This window comes from Neurospora hispaniola, assembly GCF_033458365.1.
Source record: "Neurospora hispaniola strain FGSC 10403 chromosome Unknown B0T23scaffold_8, whole genome shotgun sequence".
Lineage (NCBI taxonomy): Eukaryota > Fungi > Ascomycota > Sordariomycetes > Sordariales > Sordariaceae > Neurospora > Neurospora hispaniola.
The window spans coordinates 1,702,036-1,715,375 of NW_026944413.1; the positions used below are offsets into that span (position 1 = coordinate 1,702,036).

General features: G+C 51.9%; 5 protein-coding genes across 5 annotated transcripts; all 5 read right to left on the reverse strand.

Annotated features, from left to right (window-relative positions):
- Positions 1–212: 212 nt before the first annotated feature.
- Positions 213–1,230, reverse strand: B0T23DRAFT_233578 (uncharacterized protein). Its single transcript, XM_062833927.1, has 2 exons — positions 967–1,230; positions 213–886 (listed from the first exon to the last, which is right to left on the reverse strand). Exons 1-2 carry the CDS (start codon positions 1,018–1,020, stop codon positions 314–316), a joined length of 627 nt encoding a protein of 208 aa, XP_062689325.1. The 5' UTR covers positions 1,021–1,230; the 3' UTR covers positions 213–313.
- Positions 1,231–2,286: 1,056 nt separating this feature from the next.
- B0T23DRAFT_233575 (OPT-domain-containing protein) lies at positions 2,287–5,680 on the reverse strand. The gene is made up of 5 exons (XM_062833926.1): positions 5,422–5,680; positions 4,766–5,349; positions 4,499–4,692; positions 3,723–4,447; positions 2,287–3,664 (listed from the first exon to the last, which is right to left on the reverse strand). The coding sequence occupies exons 2-5, from the start codon at positions 5,292–5,294 to the stop codon at positions 2,458–2,460; spliced, it is 2,655 nt and encodes an 884-aa protein (XP_062689326.1). The 5' UTR covers positions 5,295–5,349; positions 5,422–5,680; the 3' UTR covers positions 2,287–2,457.
- A 60-nt stretch (positions 5,681–5,740) lies between these two features.
- On the reverse strand, positions 5,741–6,919 carry B0T23DRAFT_388407 (uncharacterized protein). The gene is made up of 2 exons (XM_062837751.1): positions 6,621–6,919; positions 5,741–6,547 (listed from the first exon to the last, which is right to left on the reverse strand). Exons 1-2 carry the CDS (start codon positions 6,744–6,746, stop codon positions 6,191–6,193), a joined length of 483 nt encoding a protein of 160 aa, XP_062689327.1. The 5' UTR covers positions 6,747–6,919; the 3' UTR covers positions 5,741–6,190.
- Positions 6,920–7,492: 573 nt separating this feature from the next.
- B0T23DRAFT_324175 (uncharacterized protein) lies at positions 7,493–10,097 on the reverse strand (the record flags this gene model as incomplete). Its single annotated transcript, XM_062835400.1, has 2 exons — positions 7,493–8,852; positions 9,838–10,097. 2 exons carry the CDS (start codon positions 10,095–10,097, stop codon positions 7,493–7,495), a joined length of 1,620 nt encoding a protein of 539 aa, XP_062689328.1.
- A 1,403-nt stretch (positions 10,098–11,500) lies between these two features.
- Positions 11,501–13,115, reverse strand: B0T23DRAFT_399163 (acyl-CoA N-acyltransferase; the record flags this gene model as incomplete). The annotated part of the gene is made up of 2 exons (XM_062838400.1): positions 11,501–11,618; positions 11,689–13,115. The coding sequence occupies 2 exons, from the start codon at positions 13,113–13,115 to the stop codon at positions 11,501–11,503; spliced, it is 1,545 nt and encodes a 514-aa protein (XP_062689329.1).
- Between the last annotated feature and the right edge of the window lie 225 nt (positions 13,116–13,340).

Sequence of the window (13,340 nt, forward strand, 5' to 3'; positions counted from 1 at the left end):
TCTCATCAGCATCATCGTCATCAAGTTATGTACATGGCAATCATTACAGTCATAAAAATCCAGGTTCGCAGAGGAGCGCAGCTCTCTTTGACCTTCCTTCCGTATCTCCATCCATCATCATCATCATCTTTTTCCTGAAGAAACATGTGCATTATCCAACCCTTCAACAATGTCATTGGCCACCGCCGGTAACTTGTCGTAAGTTTCCCGCAGGTGGTAATCGTCGTTCTCGCTGTCCTCCTTCCTCCAACGGCACCTGCCAATACTCCTCCCGTACATACTCCCAAACCTCACAAACAATGTCCCATCTCTCCTAAACATACGACCTCGAATGCGACCTTGACCTCCTGCTCCGACTATGGCTCCCACTATGACTCCTCCTCCCATGTCCACCGTGATGATGATGGTGATGAGTCGTCGTCTTCCTCGTGTAAACCCTCTCGCCCCGTGCCGTATGTCCACCATGAATCCACGCCAACAGACTGGTAATGAAAAAGAAAATGCAATTCATGATACCAAAAGCGAAGCACGCTTTCAACATGGCGCACGTCTTGTTGATATTGATGCGGAACGTGTTAAAGTTGGCGGACCCCACGGCGCCCAAGTCGAGGAAGTAAGGGTTGCCCCGGTCGACCGAGGTGCAGTTCACGTTGCCGATCCAGCGCAGGTAAAAGACGGCGGCGATGAAGGCGCCGACGAAAGCGAGGTCGACAAAGGAGACGAATTGCGCGTTGGTGGAGGAGCGGTGGTAAGAGAATAACGTGGCGATGCACCAGGCCAGCGCGAGGACGGAGACAATGAAGAGGATGAGGATGTAGGTGGGCGTGAGCTGGTTGGCTTTGACGTAGCCGTCGACGAAGTAGGCGAGCATGCCCATTGTTGGTATCTGATAGAGAAACAAGGGTTAGTAGACTAGATCGTTGTTGGGGTTTGTGATTTTGGGGGACGGGAATGAAAGATGCTTACCAGGGTGATTATTTCGAGGAATCGCCAAAAGGCGAACATCATTGCGAAGAGCATCTTTTGGTTTTGAGCAGTGGATTTGGTCGAAGACGGGCGTAGAGAGAGTTGGCGATTCAGTCGTTACGAGGAGATGCGACGGGGTTTATATTTGGTTCCTTGTGAACGGCGCGAATAGAAAGTCGAAAGTCGCAAACAGTCAGTCGCAAGAGGGTTGGCCGGGAATTCAGAAGTGGTTTGGGGCGCGTAAAAGGTTATAAGCCCGTATGTGTCTGGTCTGGTGACTGACGGCGGTCGCTCTGCCAATCGGGACTGACAAACTGCTTGAGCCTTGTTGGCTGTCTGTCGCTCACGTTGCTGCTGGGTGGCTTCGCGTTTGTGTCGCCCTTCTTTTTTTTCTTTTGCTTATTTTTTAGAGGTTGCCTCGTCTGGGTCTGGCGGTCAACAACAGGTCCCTCGCGTCAGCTCTCAAGGACCCTGATGACTGCTATGACGTCGATGCGCAGATGGTTCCTGGTTTCGAAGCTCTGTCGCTGCAACCCAACCACGAGATGGGCGAGAGAAGACCGATCCAAGTCTTTTCCAACACCGATGCTTCTCGTTGCCTCGTGTTCCTCGATTCGTCGAAACAAAAAGAAACTTGAAAAAGGTGAAGGCTGAACAGTACGCGCTGGGGAGGATGCGCAAAAGGTGGGTGGGGTCGACTGGTTCGTCCGAAGTGAAATGTGGATACGCAGATCCAACCAACGTTCAGCAACCTAAGCTGCGGTGCCTGGGCCGGGTTTCAGTTACCTTTCCGCGAGTGTTGCGTCAGGTCTCTTCTTCTCTTATAATACCTAGATCAATAAAGGATTCAAAATGGTCTTCTCTACAAAGTCGGGCAAACCAAAGGGAACCAAACAAGATATAGAAAACTTCTCTGCGTCTTTTCTTCACCGTACTTATGTAAGGCACGCCTCGAAGCATCGACTTACATGCACCTTCAGCCCCAAAATCCAGGGGGTTGGCCCAATCACAGCACCGCAAAGCTGTAGAGAACAGACTGTGCCCCACTGGCGAACAGCTCAGCCCAGAGACGGGGGCCGGATGACGGGCCTCGTAACCAACCTCGTCAGGATCTCTTTTCTTTCGAGGAGATTCCAGTTTTGCCAGTAGTCAACAAGTCGGTCCCTGCAGAAAACCGATCCAGAGAAAACCAAAGCCATCCGAAGAAGGGGCCATGTCCTGGAAATCCGGCTCACCGCCCGAAATCTTCAACTCCAATATGGGCCCAGCTGACGTACATTGTGCAGCCATGAAACAGGCCGAATACACGCCTAGAACTGTCGATCTGTTTCTTCTTTAAATAAGGTCAAAACTTGAAACTGGACCCTTTCCCAGCACCATTCCGGTCGCCGTGGTTCGCCACTGTGGACCGTAACCCTTGATCAAAGATACTAACCACGCCCAACCCCCCATAATGACTGACTTTCACTCGCATCATGAAAGTTCTTTCGTCTAAGGAAACGTCCCCTTCTCCGGCCCAAAATACCCTCTATCCTTCGGAATCTCCAAGATGCCCGTCCCTCTCCCATCCACCCCCGCCCCACTCACCGTGTTCCCCCACCACTCCAGCTTCTTCGGATTATACCCGACTGCAAAGAAGATGATCAGCCCGCTGACGGCTACCCCAGCCGTCAAGGCCGCCGACAAGACGTAATTGTACTTTTCCCACCACGCCAACCGGTGCTTCGGCATCCAGTACATAAACACATACGACAGAATGAACCCGGGCGTCTTGTAACTCATGTTACTCGGCGCCCAGTGCTGCACGCCCTGGATGACGAGGATAGGGTTCAGCCAGAGAAGAGACGCCACAAAAGGGAACAATGTGCGGTCCAGCAGGGAAAACATCCGCCGAGAAAGACGCTGGCGGAGCCGGTCTTTGACGCCGGGGAGATAGCGGGGGCCGTATGTTTGTCCAAGAAGGAAAACTAGGGCGATGCAAGTCCCGATGAGAAAGCACCACTTGAACAGCGGGTAGAGCGAGTTGAACATGCGGTCCGACCCGAGAAGGCCCCACATCAGAGAGCTGGCGTAGAGGGGATTCCCGTCGTTGGCGCAGGTAAAGCGGGAAGGCTGGTTGGGGGTGCAAAGCCCCTTGACGTTGGTCATGATAAAGTCTTGGGTCCCGACGGCAACAAAGACGGTAATGATGATGGTCCCGATTTGACTTCGAAACACGGCTCGGGGCGGAATTCGCACATAATGACCCATCTTTAGGTCTTGGACCATGTTGTCGCCGTACCCCGCGAGAGCCCAGGACCCTAGTGTCTGCGCAAACAGAAAGGCGTTGGTATTCCCAGGTAGCAGAAATCCTGTAATCACCTGGATCAAGGCGCCCAGCCCGAGGTTGGTGCCGGTGGTTGCCGAGAGGAACGACAACGGCACGGCAAAGACAAGGTTGATCCCAATTACAAGGAACACAAGCCAGATCGGGGTATCCAGTGGATAGATCTTGAGAAAGATGACGGATACGACAATGGCGCCCACCAGGATGATGAGGAACCACCAATCCGGAACCTCGGGGTACTGAGCCATCAGTCTGCTGTGAATATCCATTGCGTTCTCATAGTTGCCCTTTCCGTAACGCAACCCATGGTAAAAATCAACATAGGCTTGGCCAATAGTCTTCCATTGGTTGACCATGATGTAGAAAAAGTAGCTAGAGTGAACCATAATCAGATCAAGACAATGGGCTATCTGAAAAAGGATTGACTTACACTGGGTAGAAGCAAAAGTTTGCCCCTACAGTCAGGATATATCCAGCCGAGTAAAACGGTGGTGAATAGTTCTGGTACTTGGTTTGATCCAGTCGGTTGTTGACCACCACCTTCTGAACCTGATATGGCGTCCCATCGTTGGCAAAGGCTGAGCTGGAGTTGATGGGTAGAAAGGCTGTATAGTTCATGTTCTTATAGTATATGCCCAGAATAATGAGACCGCCGAGAATGCCGCCAAAGTACATGGTACAAGTGGCGAAGAAAGGCTGGGATAGTGCGGCGTAGGAGCTTGTGGCAACGTTCCAGTCAAACGTAGTGATGGGGTTGAACAATCCCAAACCTGTGATTGAGCCGGTCAAAAGGGAGAGGACAACGGAATCTGGGGCTATCCAAGTCATCCAGTTGAATGTTGAAAGAGCAGTGAAGAGATAGCCTGGAAACCAGTAATATATAGCCATGGTCAGAGTACATGTATAGAAGAAGCGGTAACGGGAAATGGTCCATCCGTAGATGTTTTCTTTCGGTTCGGGTCTTGTCAGAGCTCGGTTCATGGCGATTGTGGGAAGAATTGTCGGCCATAGCGCCTTGACCGGGTAAACACTGAATCTCCGTAGATATCCGGCAAATCCCATGCCCATGAGCTGGACAAAAAGCGTTAACATGAGTTGGTATCCGAAGTTGACAAATTTTAGCCCGTAGTAGACGTCCAGCCTTTGCACCAAAATCTGTCCAACAAGTCAGCCTACATCATCCCAATCACCATACCGAAAACGTACCATTCCATATGAGTTGGTGGTGTAGATGGCAATATTGTAGCAAATTGTGGAAAACATCTGCTCCTTGAACGTCCACGGCCCTGGGTTGAGCGAGTGACGAACACCCCAGACCGTTATGCCCCAATCGGGGAGCACCCATTCGAGGAACTTGGCACATGGAAACAACAAAATCTGGATAACCGACCCACTAAGCCCTGCCAAAAACAATCAGTCCCAGTATCCAAATGTTGGAGGAAGAGTGAGTCCTCGGTACAGCATCCAACATACCGATAGACGGAAATCTGCTGTTAAAAAAGGTCGACATAAAAGTTCCAATGACGGCCCACGCCACGCCCAAAAAGTATGCCCTGATCGTCTCAATCGGCACAGTCGGATCATCTTTCAACTCTTGGACCGCGCGAACCCCGGGATAAGGTGACGAATAGCGCATCAGAGTGGCATCGATTCGCAGGTCCCGGTCGTAAAACTCTCCATAAGCTTTGGGGCCTTGGAGCAGGCGCTTCATACGCTCTCGCATTTCCGAGGGGAAGTTCCAGTCGTCGGCATGGAACCTGACGGATTCCTGAACGATGGCGACGGCCTCCTCCTCGGTCATGTTGTCGACCTTTTCGCAGATGTAGTCGCCCTCCCCGTTGGGAGCCAGTTCTTCGAGCATCTCATGTGGGATCTGTTCGCTGAACTTGTGGGTTGTGCCGGCGCTCGACTGGATCTTTTCTGGGTCATGACTCGACACGCGTCGCTTGGTGCCGCCGTCGACATCCTCGGCGATCTCAACGGTTGGGCTTGGGGGTTGCATGGTGTTTGCAGCAGCAGCTCATTAGAGTTCGCCGACTTTGTTGACCCCAACTTGACTGTCGCAGGCAAAGGCATTAGTCGAATCAAAAGTTGGGATGAGGGGATCGTCGAGTGACGATTGAACTCACATTTGTCTGCTGGGCCTGTATGTTGGATGGGCAAGCCACATGAGCAGCGTGATGTGCACACGGATACTTGAGAAGTGCGCAAGGGATAAGAATGCGGGGGTGCCAAAGAGAGACATCCTCAATCTTGATGAAAATGGAGGGAAGCTCCGAATCTCGAACACAGTCTAGAATGTGTCCTACGTTACATGCATTCGAATTAGGGTCTGGAACGGAGAGATACCAAGTGATCAGAAACTGCCTGGATGTGGTGGTGGAAGGCATATCTGGTAAAGTGCGGGGAAGCAACGGCGGGATTGGGAAGGAGCTGAACACCACCTATGGTACCTTATCGTGATTTCATTTCCATGATACTAGTGTACATGCTGGTCATCAAGCATTCCCAGAATTTGAGAACCTTACCACCGCTGTGGTCATTGAAGGCGTTTGCCGACGAAACCTGAGTGTTGGCCTTCACATGTGATGCACATAAAGAGCCAGTGCTTCCATGGTACTGTACCCGAAATCCTCAACCTCGAGTGCAATGATGCCAATCAAGAAACGCTCATGTTGGCAAGAGAGGGGCGGGATTCGTACACTCACACAAATGTGAGGAAGGAGCTAGAGACCTAATCTCTTGCGTAAAGTTTCATCATCATCAACTCTCCTCCTCCTCTTAACACTCGCCACGGCCACACTTCCCGTCAGCTCTTTAAGTACCTTATCTTGGTATTTTCCCAACACATCACACTGTAGATGGTTGTTCACTTCATTTCCACTCCCCCTCCCCCACTCACTTCCCAGCAGGCCCAACAGACCCAACACCCTTCAGCGGCTTCGTAAAAACCACATCCTCCACCGTCTCAATATACTTGTCCTCATCCAACAACTTCCTAATAATCGGCTGCCGATTATGCGCCTCAAACGCTTCCCTTCCCGTGTACTGCTCAAAAAAGTAAAAGACCCTTGACCTCTTCTTCTCCCCTCCTCCTCCTCCTTCTCCTCTTCCCGCGTCGTCAGTGGTGGTGTCTTCTGCTTCTGGTTCCTGAGAAATAGAGTAATAAATCATGCCTGGCTCGGAAGCAGCGAGACGGGTGGTTTCTTCGTAGACGCGGGCAAGGGCGGAGGCGTGTTGGGGGCGGGCGTAGACCTGTGTGCATGGGATCAATTAGGGTTAGAGTTAGCCGATGGAAGAAGGAAACTAAGGGACTGAATTTACTTACTTTTCCGAAAACGCAAAACTCGCCCTCTGGGATAGCGTAAGACGGTGATGGTGATGACTTGGCTGTTTGTGTTTCTGGCTCTGGGGGAGCTTGGTCGTTGTCGGGAATGGGAATCTCGTCGGGCATTGTTCTTGGGTTGGTTGGTTGGCTGGCTGTAAGAGCCGACCTGGGATAAAGCTGAATGAGGAGCGTGGAGAGTGTGTGTGTGTTGTTTAAGCGTGATGGTTGGGGGATGAAGGTCAAGAGATTCTAGCGCTTGGGTCAACCTTTGTATAAAAACATCGATGCGAGAGGTTACATTGTAGGTCTCAAGCGCTACCTGAGTGAGCTAGGCTAGAAGCGTGTACATATAACAAGAAAGGTAAGCTTACAATCATGATAAGCCCTAGAGGTAAACCAATCACGTGTTGTTTATCAAGCAGACAATGTCATAAGCTTGCTTAGTTGAGATAGTCCAGGAATATGTTGATATCCTCTTTTGCGTCGAAATAAGTCGTTGACCCGGAAAACATACACATTAAACACTACAAGTAAAACACACACTGAGAAACAAGAAAGTAAACAAAGGAAACGTATGAATGGGCCCGTACATAGAGCTCTGCTTCTGATAACCAGTCCCAACCGTAACTGGGTTCCATCATATAGTTTATAACCCATGTCCACCGAGGAAGAAGGGGAGAGCCAACAACCGACGCTGGGCAATGAGACCAGACCGCCTTTAGCACTTTACGATCCACTTCATCCTTTTTCGCTCTCTCATTCCTCTCTACCCTCAACTCCTCCATTGCCTGCCCAAGCCTCCTCCTTCCCGTCACCGTAATCTCTCGCAGTCGAACTTTCCACTTCTTCGAGGCCCAAACGCGAGTAGTGTACTACTCATCCCCCAGCAAAGCCTTCGGATCTGGCCCATGATTATGCATCGCCGGCTGCTGATCCGGCCCCACCATGGTCCACCTCACCTCAAACGTCGAGCTATGCTTGGCCGTCTCCCTCAGCACGAACCTAAACGGGCAATTACACTTATCCGTCCCGATCCTCCGTTGGTACGGCTTCCTCTGCCCATTGCGTCTCGCCTCCTCAATCTGCTCCTGCGTCGGGCCCGGCACAGGCCGATACTTGTTTCCGCTGAGCGCGCATGACATGGTCAGGTGGTACCGGTCATTCTTGATCTTGGACCGACGAGTAATAACGCGGTATCCGTGCTGGCGCGTCCAGTTGTTCACCACGACTGAGGCGCCATTGGGACCCCCGCCGACGTAGTTCTTACCCCCCGCCGAGGTGGACAGTTGGATGTGGAAGATGTGGCCTTGAGGTGGGTAGGCCATGTCGAACCCTGCTCCTGCTGCGCCTGGTCCGGAACCGCCGTTGTTGTTGTTGTTGTTGTTGTTGTTGTTGTTGTCCCCAACCCCCCAGGAGACGGAGGGGAGGGATTGGTCGCCTACTAGGTTTGCCGAGAGGAGCTGGAGCTGGCGAGATTCTTCGTCGTCGTCATCATCGTCCACGTCGTGGTCCATGCCGCCGACGTTGGCGGAGTTGTCATCGTGATGATGACCATGGTCGCCGTTGACGAGGCCGCTTACGCTACTTTCACCACCACCGACAACACCACCGCCGCCGCCGCCGCCGCCGCCGCCATCGTGGGATTGACCGGCTGTGAGAAGAGCATTAAAGTTGATGTTGTTGGTTGCCGCGTTTGCAGATGTGGCCACTAGGGTGGAAGTCGCAGCAGCCGAGACTGGGGCGTGCTGTTGCGGAAGAAGAAGGGGTGCATGATGTCCGCCAGGCAGGGATGGGACGCCGTAGGCATCGAGACGATGGATGATACCTTGGACAAGCTGGTGAAGTTGACCAACCTCGGCTTGAAGTTGAGCAAACCGTTGGGCGTCAATTGAAACCAGAGGTTGCTGCTGAGCGGCCACCTGTTGTTGTTGTTGTTGTTGTTGTTGTTGTTGGACCTGCTGCTGTTGTTGTTGTTGCTGTTGTTGCTGTTGCTGTTGAGCTTGTTTTCTTGGCTGGCGGGGCTTGCGTGGCTGCTTCTGCCGCGCTTGACTTTGCTGAGGCTGGGCAGCTTGTTGTTGTTGTTGTTGCTGTTGTGAAATGCCAGGGTGTTGAGGTTGTGATTGCTGGAATTGCGGATGCCCGGGCTCGGGGGGTGCGGAAGTTGGCTCGAAGAGTGAGGACATGTAGGGGGGGTTGGGAGCCATCGTGGTGGAACTGGCGCTCCTACCTGGGCTGCTGTCGCATTCAGAGATAATCCCAAGGGGTCTAGAGAAATGCCAGCCAATGTAATCCAGAACGTAATCGGGCTCCGAAAGCGAATCCTCGTCCAAAGTTCTACTTGTTGAAATGGCCGAATGACGCCTTTGGGGGGTTGGGGAATTTGCACACTCCCAGCTAGAGCTCTCGCACGTGATCGCATGAGCAAGTACCTTGGGCCTGGACGGGGTTAGGGTTACATATGAACCCTCGAACAAAGAGGATGGCAGATAGGAAAGATCTTTTGCTCGAAACCACGGCGCATACCACGACCCCAAATGTATCTGCGAACCTCACATCCAAAGGCCTCCCGACCATCAATCTCCCTCGTATACAATGACTCCTGTCTCCATAAGCACATCTAGCCACATCCTCAAGCCATCGCCTTCACCCTCTTCACCCCCTTTTAAGTATCAGATTCGATTCTAGTTCCAATCTCTCACCCCCGCCCTGTCCTGATTTGCCAGGTAATCGATAAGACACATCCTCAGTATTTCCCGATGCGCCAAAGCATTTGAAGATGCCGTTTTCGTATCTCAATTGCTCATCTGGTTACAGTAGTGAAAGGACTTGAGTCAGCTTCAGTTTGACACAGTAAGAAGTTTTCCTATGAACATCCCTCGTGTTGAACCAACAGATACTTTATTTGTATCGAGGTCGTCAGAACAAAGGAAGTAGTTGTTGAAGAAAAGACTCACTGAGGTTAACGCTTGATATCTTCTTGTTGCCTCGGTTGTCGGGACATTGACACTCAATCACAAAAGGGGCGTTCCTCTTGCTTCTGCATTCGCAGTTACTGATTCCGTTTCCACTAATTAATTGGAACGGAGTTAGTGACTGGTCCATTTAGGTCTTTTTCTTTCTTCTTTGTTCATGTCCCAAGGTGTGCTGTGATATAATCTTCGAAGATGCGCAGTGAATAAATAGAGAAATTAGCGACAAAACAAGGAGAAAAACTTACTTCTCCTTCCACTTAATCTGCCCATTCATGTTTTCCAAACATTGGTTGAGGTCAATGTCGGTAGAAACTTCGTAACCTTTCAAACCACAATATCCGTGAAAGACGTTCTTCAAAGCGTTGTTACCCAGGCGGTCTTGACCTGGGTAAAGAAAAGCTGCCGTGCACCATATTGATGGACGTAAATCGTCATTTGAGGTGGCCTCAATTACTGCTGCTTGTGTGCTCAGAATAGCAATTAGATAGAGGACATTCGGCCTCATTGTAGGAGTTCAGGGGTATGAACACACGTCCCAGCAAGAACTAGACGTATGGAGGAGTTGGTGAAACAGGCCTGCATGTAGCTGATTGAACTCCCAAGTATGACAGTGTAGCACTGGAGATGGGTAAGAACTGTACTTTGGAAACTGGCAGGGCTGGCTTCCAGAATAGGTGCAACCTTATATATCTGTACTGCGGTGCCGCTCAACTCGGACAGACATTGCCAGTTTAACAAAGAAAAGTCGAAAAGCAAGTGACAAAATACAGCAAGGAGGGCTGACAGCCACACACGGTCTGGGCCTTTCATTGCCTTGAACAGCGGACCTTGCACGGAAGAGCAATGACGGGAAGAAGCCACTCGCGTGGAACATCGGCCAAAGACTTCAGCTTAGCTGTGCCTATCCGAGCTTGTATCCCCCCGTCGAGCGGAACGAATATCACTCAAAGAGAGCCAAATGAGTTTGGTGAAACATATTGCCTGGCTTGTGTAAGAATTGTGGGTTGGACAACGGTCGAGAGATTTATCAACTGGTGCCGGGTTCGGGGGCAAGGGCAAGCCGCAAGGCTGAGTAAACAGGAAAATCGATCACGAAAAGGAAATGCCGAAGACGTGCAAGTAACAAACATGCTCTTTTTGCACATAGGGTTCAGAGAAAAGTCATTGCAGACCTCGGATCTTCAATAGAACCTCCCGTTTCTGGTGGCAGACTGATAAAGTCGTCTCGAAAAACACAATGTTATAGTCGAAAGAACCGAGTGCAATTGCATTTCTCGCTCATGGCCGTTGTATTTTCCATATTCACGGGTAGAATGCGGGTATCCGGTGTTGTTAAGGCTTTGGTGCTTTCACGGGTCCTTCCCTGTAACAGAACCCTCATCAGCAAACAAACAGTCAAGCTCGGCTGGAATATGTTTGCGGTTTTTCTTTGTGAAGCCCAGCACTGGCCTTCCCCAATGTCCAATGGCATGAAGCAGTAATGAAGGGATTGCACTTGCGAACCTTTGCACTTACCTAGTTGTGCAACATATCACACATTGCTCTGTGCCAGCTTGAAGTTGATAGTAGTCATTGCGTACATGTTAGCCATGTTCTGCGTAGGGGGGCCTGCCAAATCTGGAAGGAAGATGAACGAGGTCCAAGGCAAGGCTTCCTGTCCCAGGCAGGCTTGGCAGGTCAGGATCTAGGCACGAACGGCTGTAGCCAGCCGTATAGTGGTCGCTGAAACCGGTAGTCCGTTGCTGTGGCGTGAAGTGGTGGACAGGCACATGAAAGGCCGAGTAGGTGAAGCGTCTGTGGGAGCATTGCCCACGCATTGACAGCCCTCGTTGTGTTCTAGGAGCGTGTTACTGGTAAAAAGGGACCTGCCGTCCGATGTGATTGTGGTATACTGCGTGGAAACTGAAATCAAAGTGCAGGCCCTTCCCAACATTCCCTCCTCAACCGGCCAAACCATGCTTGTTTGTGCGGAAACGTCACCTCCTTTTCTTTGGTAAACCCGGCGTATTCAAGATGTTGGATGAACCTAGGATGGGCGATTAGCATCCATGATCTGTCGAAAGCAGCGAAGATTTTCTGACACGATATCGACTTACCTGGTGTTGTCTACCCTGGGTTCGACACACATGCTCATGGTCCTATAGTCTGCCATGAACGCATAGTGCACCAAACCGCTAAGCCAAGTTTGTACTCTCCCACGCGCCCACTCCTCTCCTATCAGGACATGAACGCCACGGTCCCAGTCATTCGCTGCCTCCCCTCCAATGTAGCGACCCAACAAATCCTCCTTGACCCAGTAGAGTTCGAAGTAACCAAAGGGCACACCATCCCACATGCCAATGACAGGGAAGCTGTGTCGACTCTTGAGAGCATTAGTCAAGAAGTTGACCGAGTACTCACCCCAAAATGCAGAGACGCGTGGGCTTTGATGCCAGGCTTCTATTAGTGCCAAATCCGTCATCTGGGTAAGATGGTTTTGTCCTTGAGGTGGGTTCGGACCAACGGGGCCGAAATAAGGTACTGGTTGCGGAGATAGAGACGCCACGCGGAAGGCGAGATACTGGCCAACGGAAGGCACAAAGCGTGTGTAAAAGACCTCTCCCATGCGAGGAGGCTTTGGTCGGACGGGGTGACGCACATGGTTGGTGATTGTGTACTGCAGGGGCGCAGGAGGATAATATGTCGGGAGATAGGAGGCGCTGAAGAAAGGACCGATGGGATAGGACGGCATGGAACAAGGAGGCAAGGAGCCGTGGGATTCGGATACGTCCGTGATCTGGGATTGCTGAGGCTGGGTGCCGTGCTGGGCGGCTGGGGACCCAGGCCGACTGACAGCTGGAGAGCCAGGGTGGGACTTGAGGTTATTCGAGTTTGGCTGGAGGGAAAAGAGGAAGAGACGGCCGGGTATCTGCCAGAACATCTTGCGCGAGACAAACATGTTGGCCCACGGCTCGTCCGAATCATCCAAGGCGGTGCCGACAGAGGAGTCGGCGCTGGCTATAAGACCCATGCGTTCGAGCTTTGCTATGAGATTCCTCCCGCGCAGGACACCATCCCTCTTGATGCGAATCTTCCACTCACCACGCGGGCGGCCAGCGGTGGGCGTGGCCTTGGAAGCCTCGGTTCGTAGGATGGGCGAAGGGGCGGGCTGGTGGAAGTACCAATACAGGGTAACCCACAGCATCATGGCGATCAGTCGCGTGGGGCTGGCGGCGGGCTTGAACTCGCTGCTAGCAGGCATCGAAACCGAGGAAATGAACAGGCTGTCATTCTGGAGCGTGGGCTTGGTGTACGTGTGTATGGCTGGTTTCGACTCGGCGCCGTGTTCGTCGCCCTCTTTGGCGTCGTGGCTGGAAGAATCGCCGGGCTTGTGATCATCTTCGGTGTGTATGACGATGCTCCAGCCAGCGGGGATAGCGTGCTGGGGAGTACTGAGCTCGTGGGATTTGAAGAAGAGGCCAGCGAACACGGGAGTGACGCTGATGAGCTGCCCGTCGGGCAATCGAATGACTTGGGGTCCCATCGGACCGAAATCGTCTGTCCGTCTCTGGATCGAAGGGCCAAGTAAGGATGTCAGTGTCTCGCAAGACTCGGAGATGGAACGAAGGCTGTCGTGAAGATTGTAGAGGTAGTCAAGTGAAGCCGGCGAGGTTGAAACTGAAGGCAGGGCGGCAAACGGGCAGGGCAGCAGGGACAGCTCCGGTTGAAATAGCTAGTGTGGGGTAACCGGCGGGATAGGTAGCATGGA

Coding starts and splice junctions, on each gene's coding strand:
- B0T23DRAFT_388407 (XM_062837751.1), bottom strand. CDS start 6,746: ATGCCCGACGAGATTCCCATTCCCGACAACGACCAAGCTCCCCCAGAG. Junction 6,548..6,620: donor AGTTTTGCGTTTTCGGAAAA/GTAAGTAAATTC, acceptor CCATGCACACAG/GTCTACGCCCGCCCCCAACA.
- B0T23DRAFT_233578 (XM_062833927.1), bottom strand. CDS start 1,020: ATGCTCTTCGCAATGATGTTCGCCTTTTGGCGATTCCTCGAAATAATC. Junction 887..966: donor TCCTCGAAATAATCACCCTG/GTAAGCATCTTT, acceptor TTTCTCTATCAG/ATACCAACAATGGGCATGCT.
- B0T23DRAFT_233575 (XM_062833926.1), bottom strand. CDS start 5,294: ATGCAACCCCCAAGCCCAACCGTTGAGATCGCCGAGGATGTCGACGGC. Junction 4,693..4,765: donor CAGCAGATTTCCGTCTATCG/GTATGTTGGATG, acceptor TGTTTTTGGCAG/GGCTTAGTGGGTCGGTTATC. Junction 3,665..3,722: donor AACTTTTGCTTCTACCCAGT/GTAAGTCAATCC, acceptor GGTTCACTCTAG/CTACTTTTTCTACATCATGG.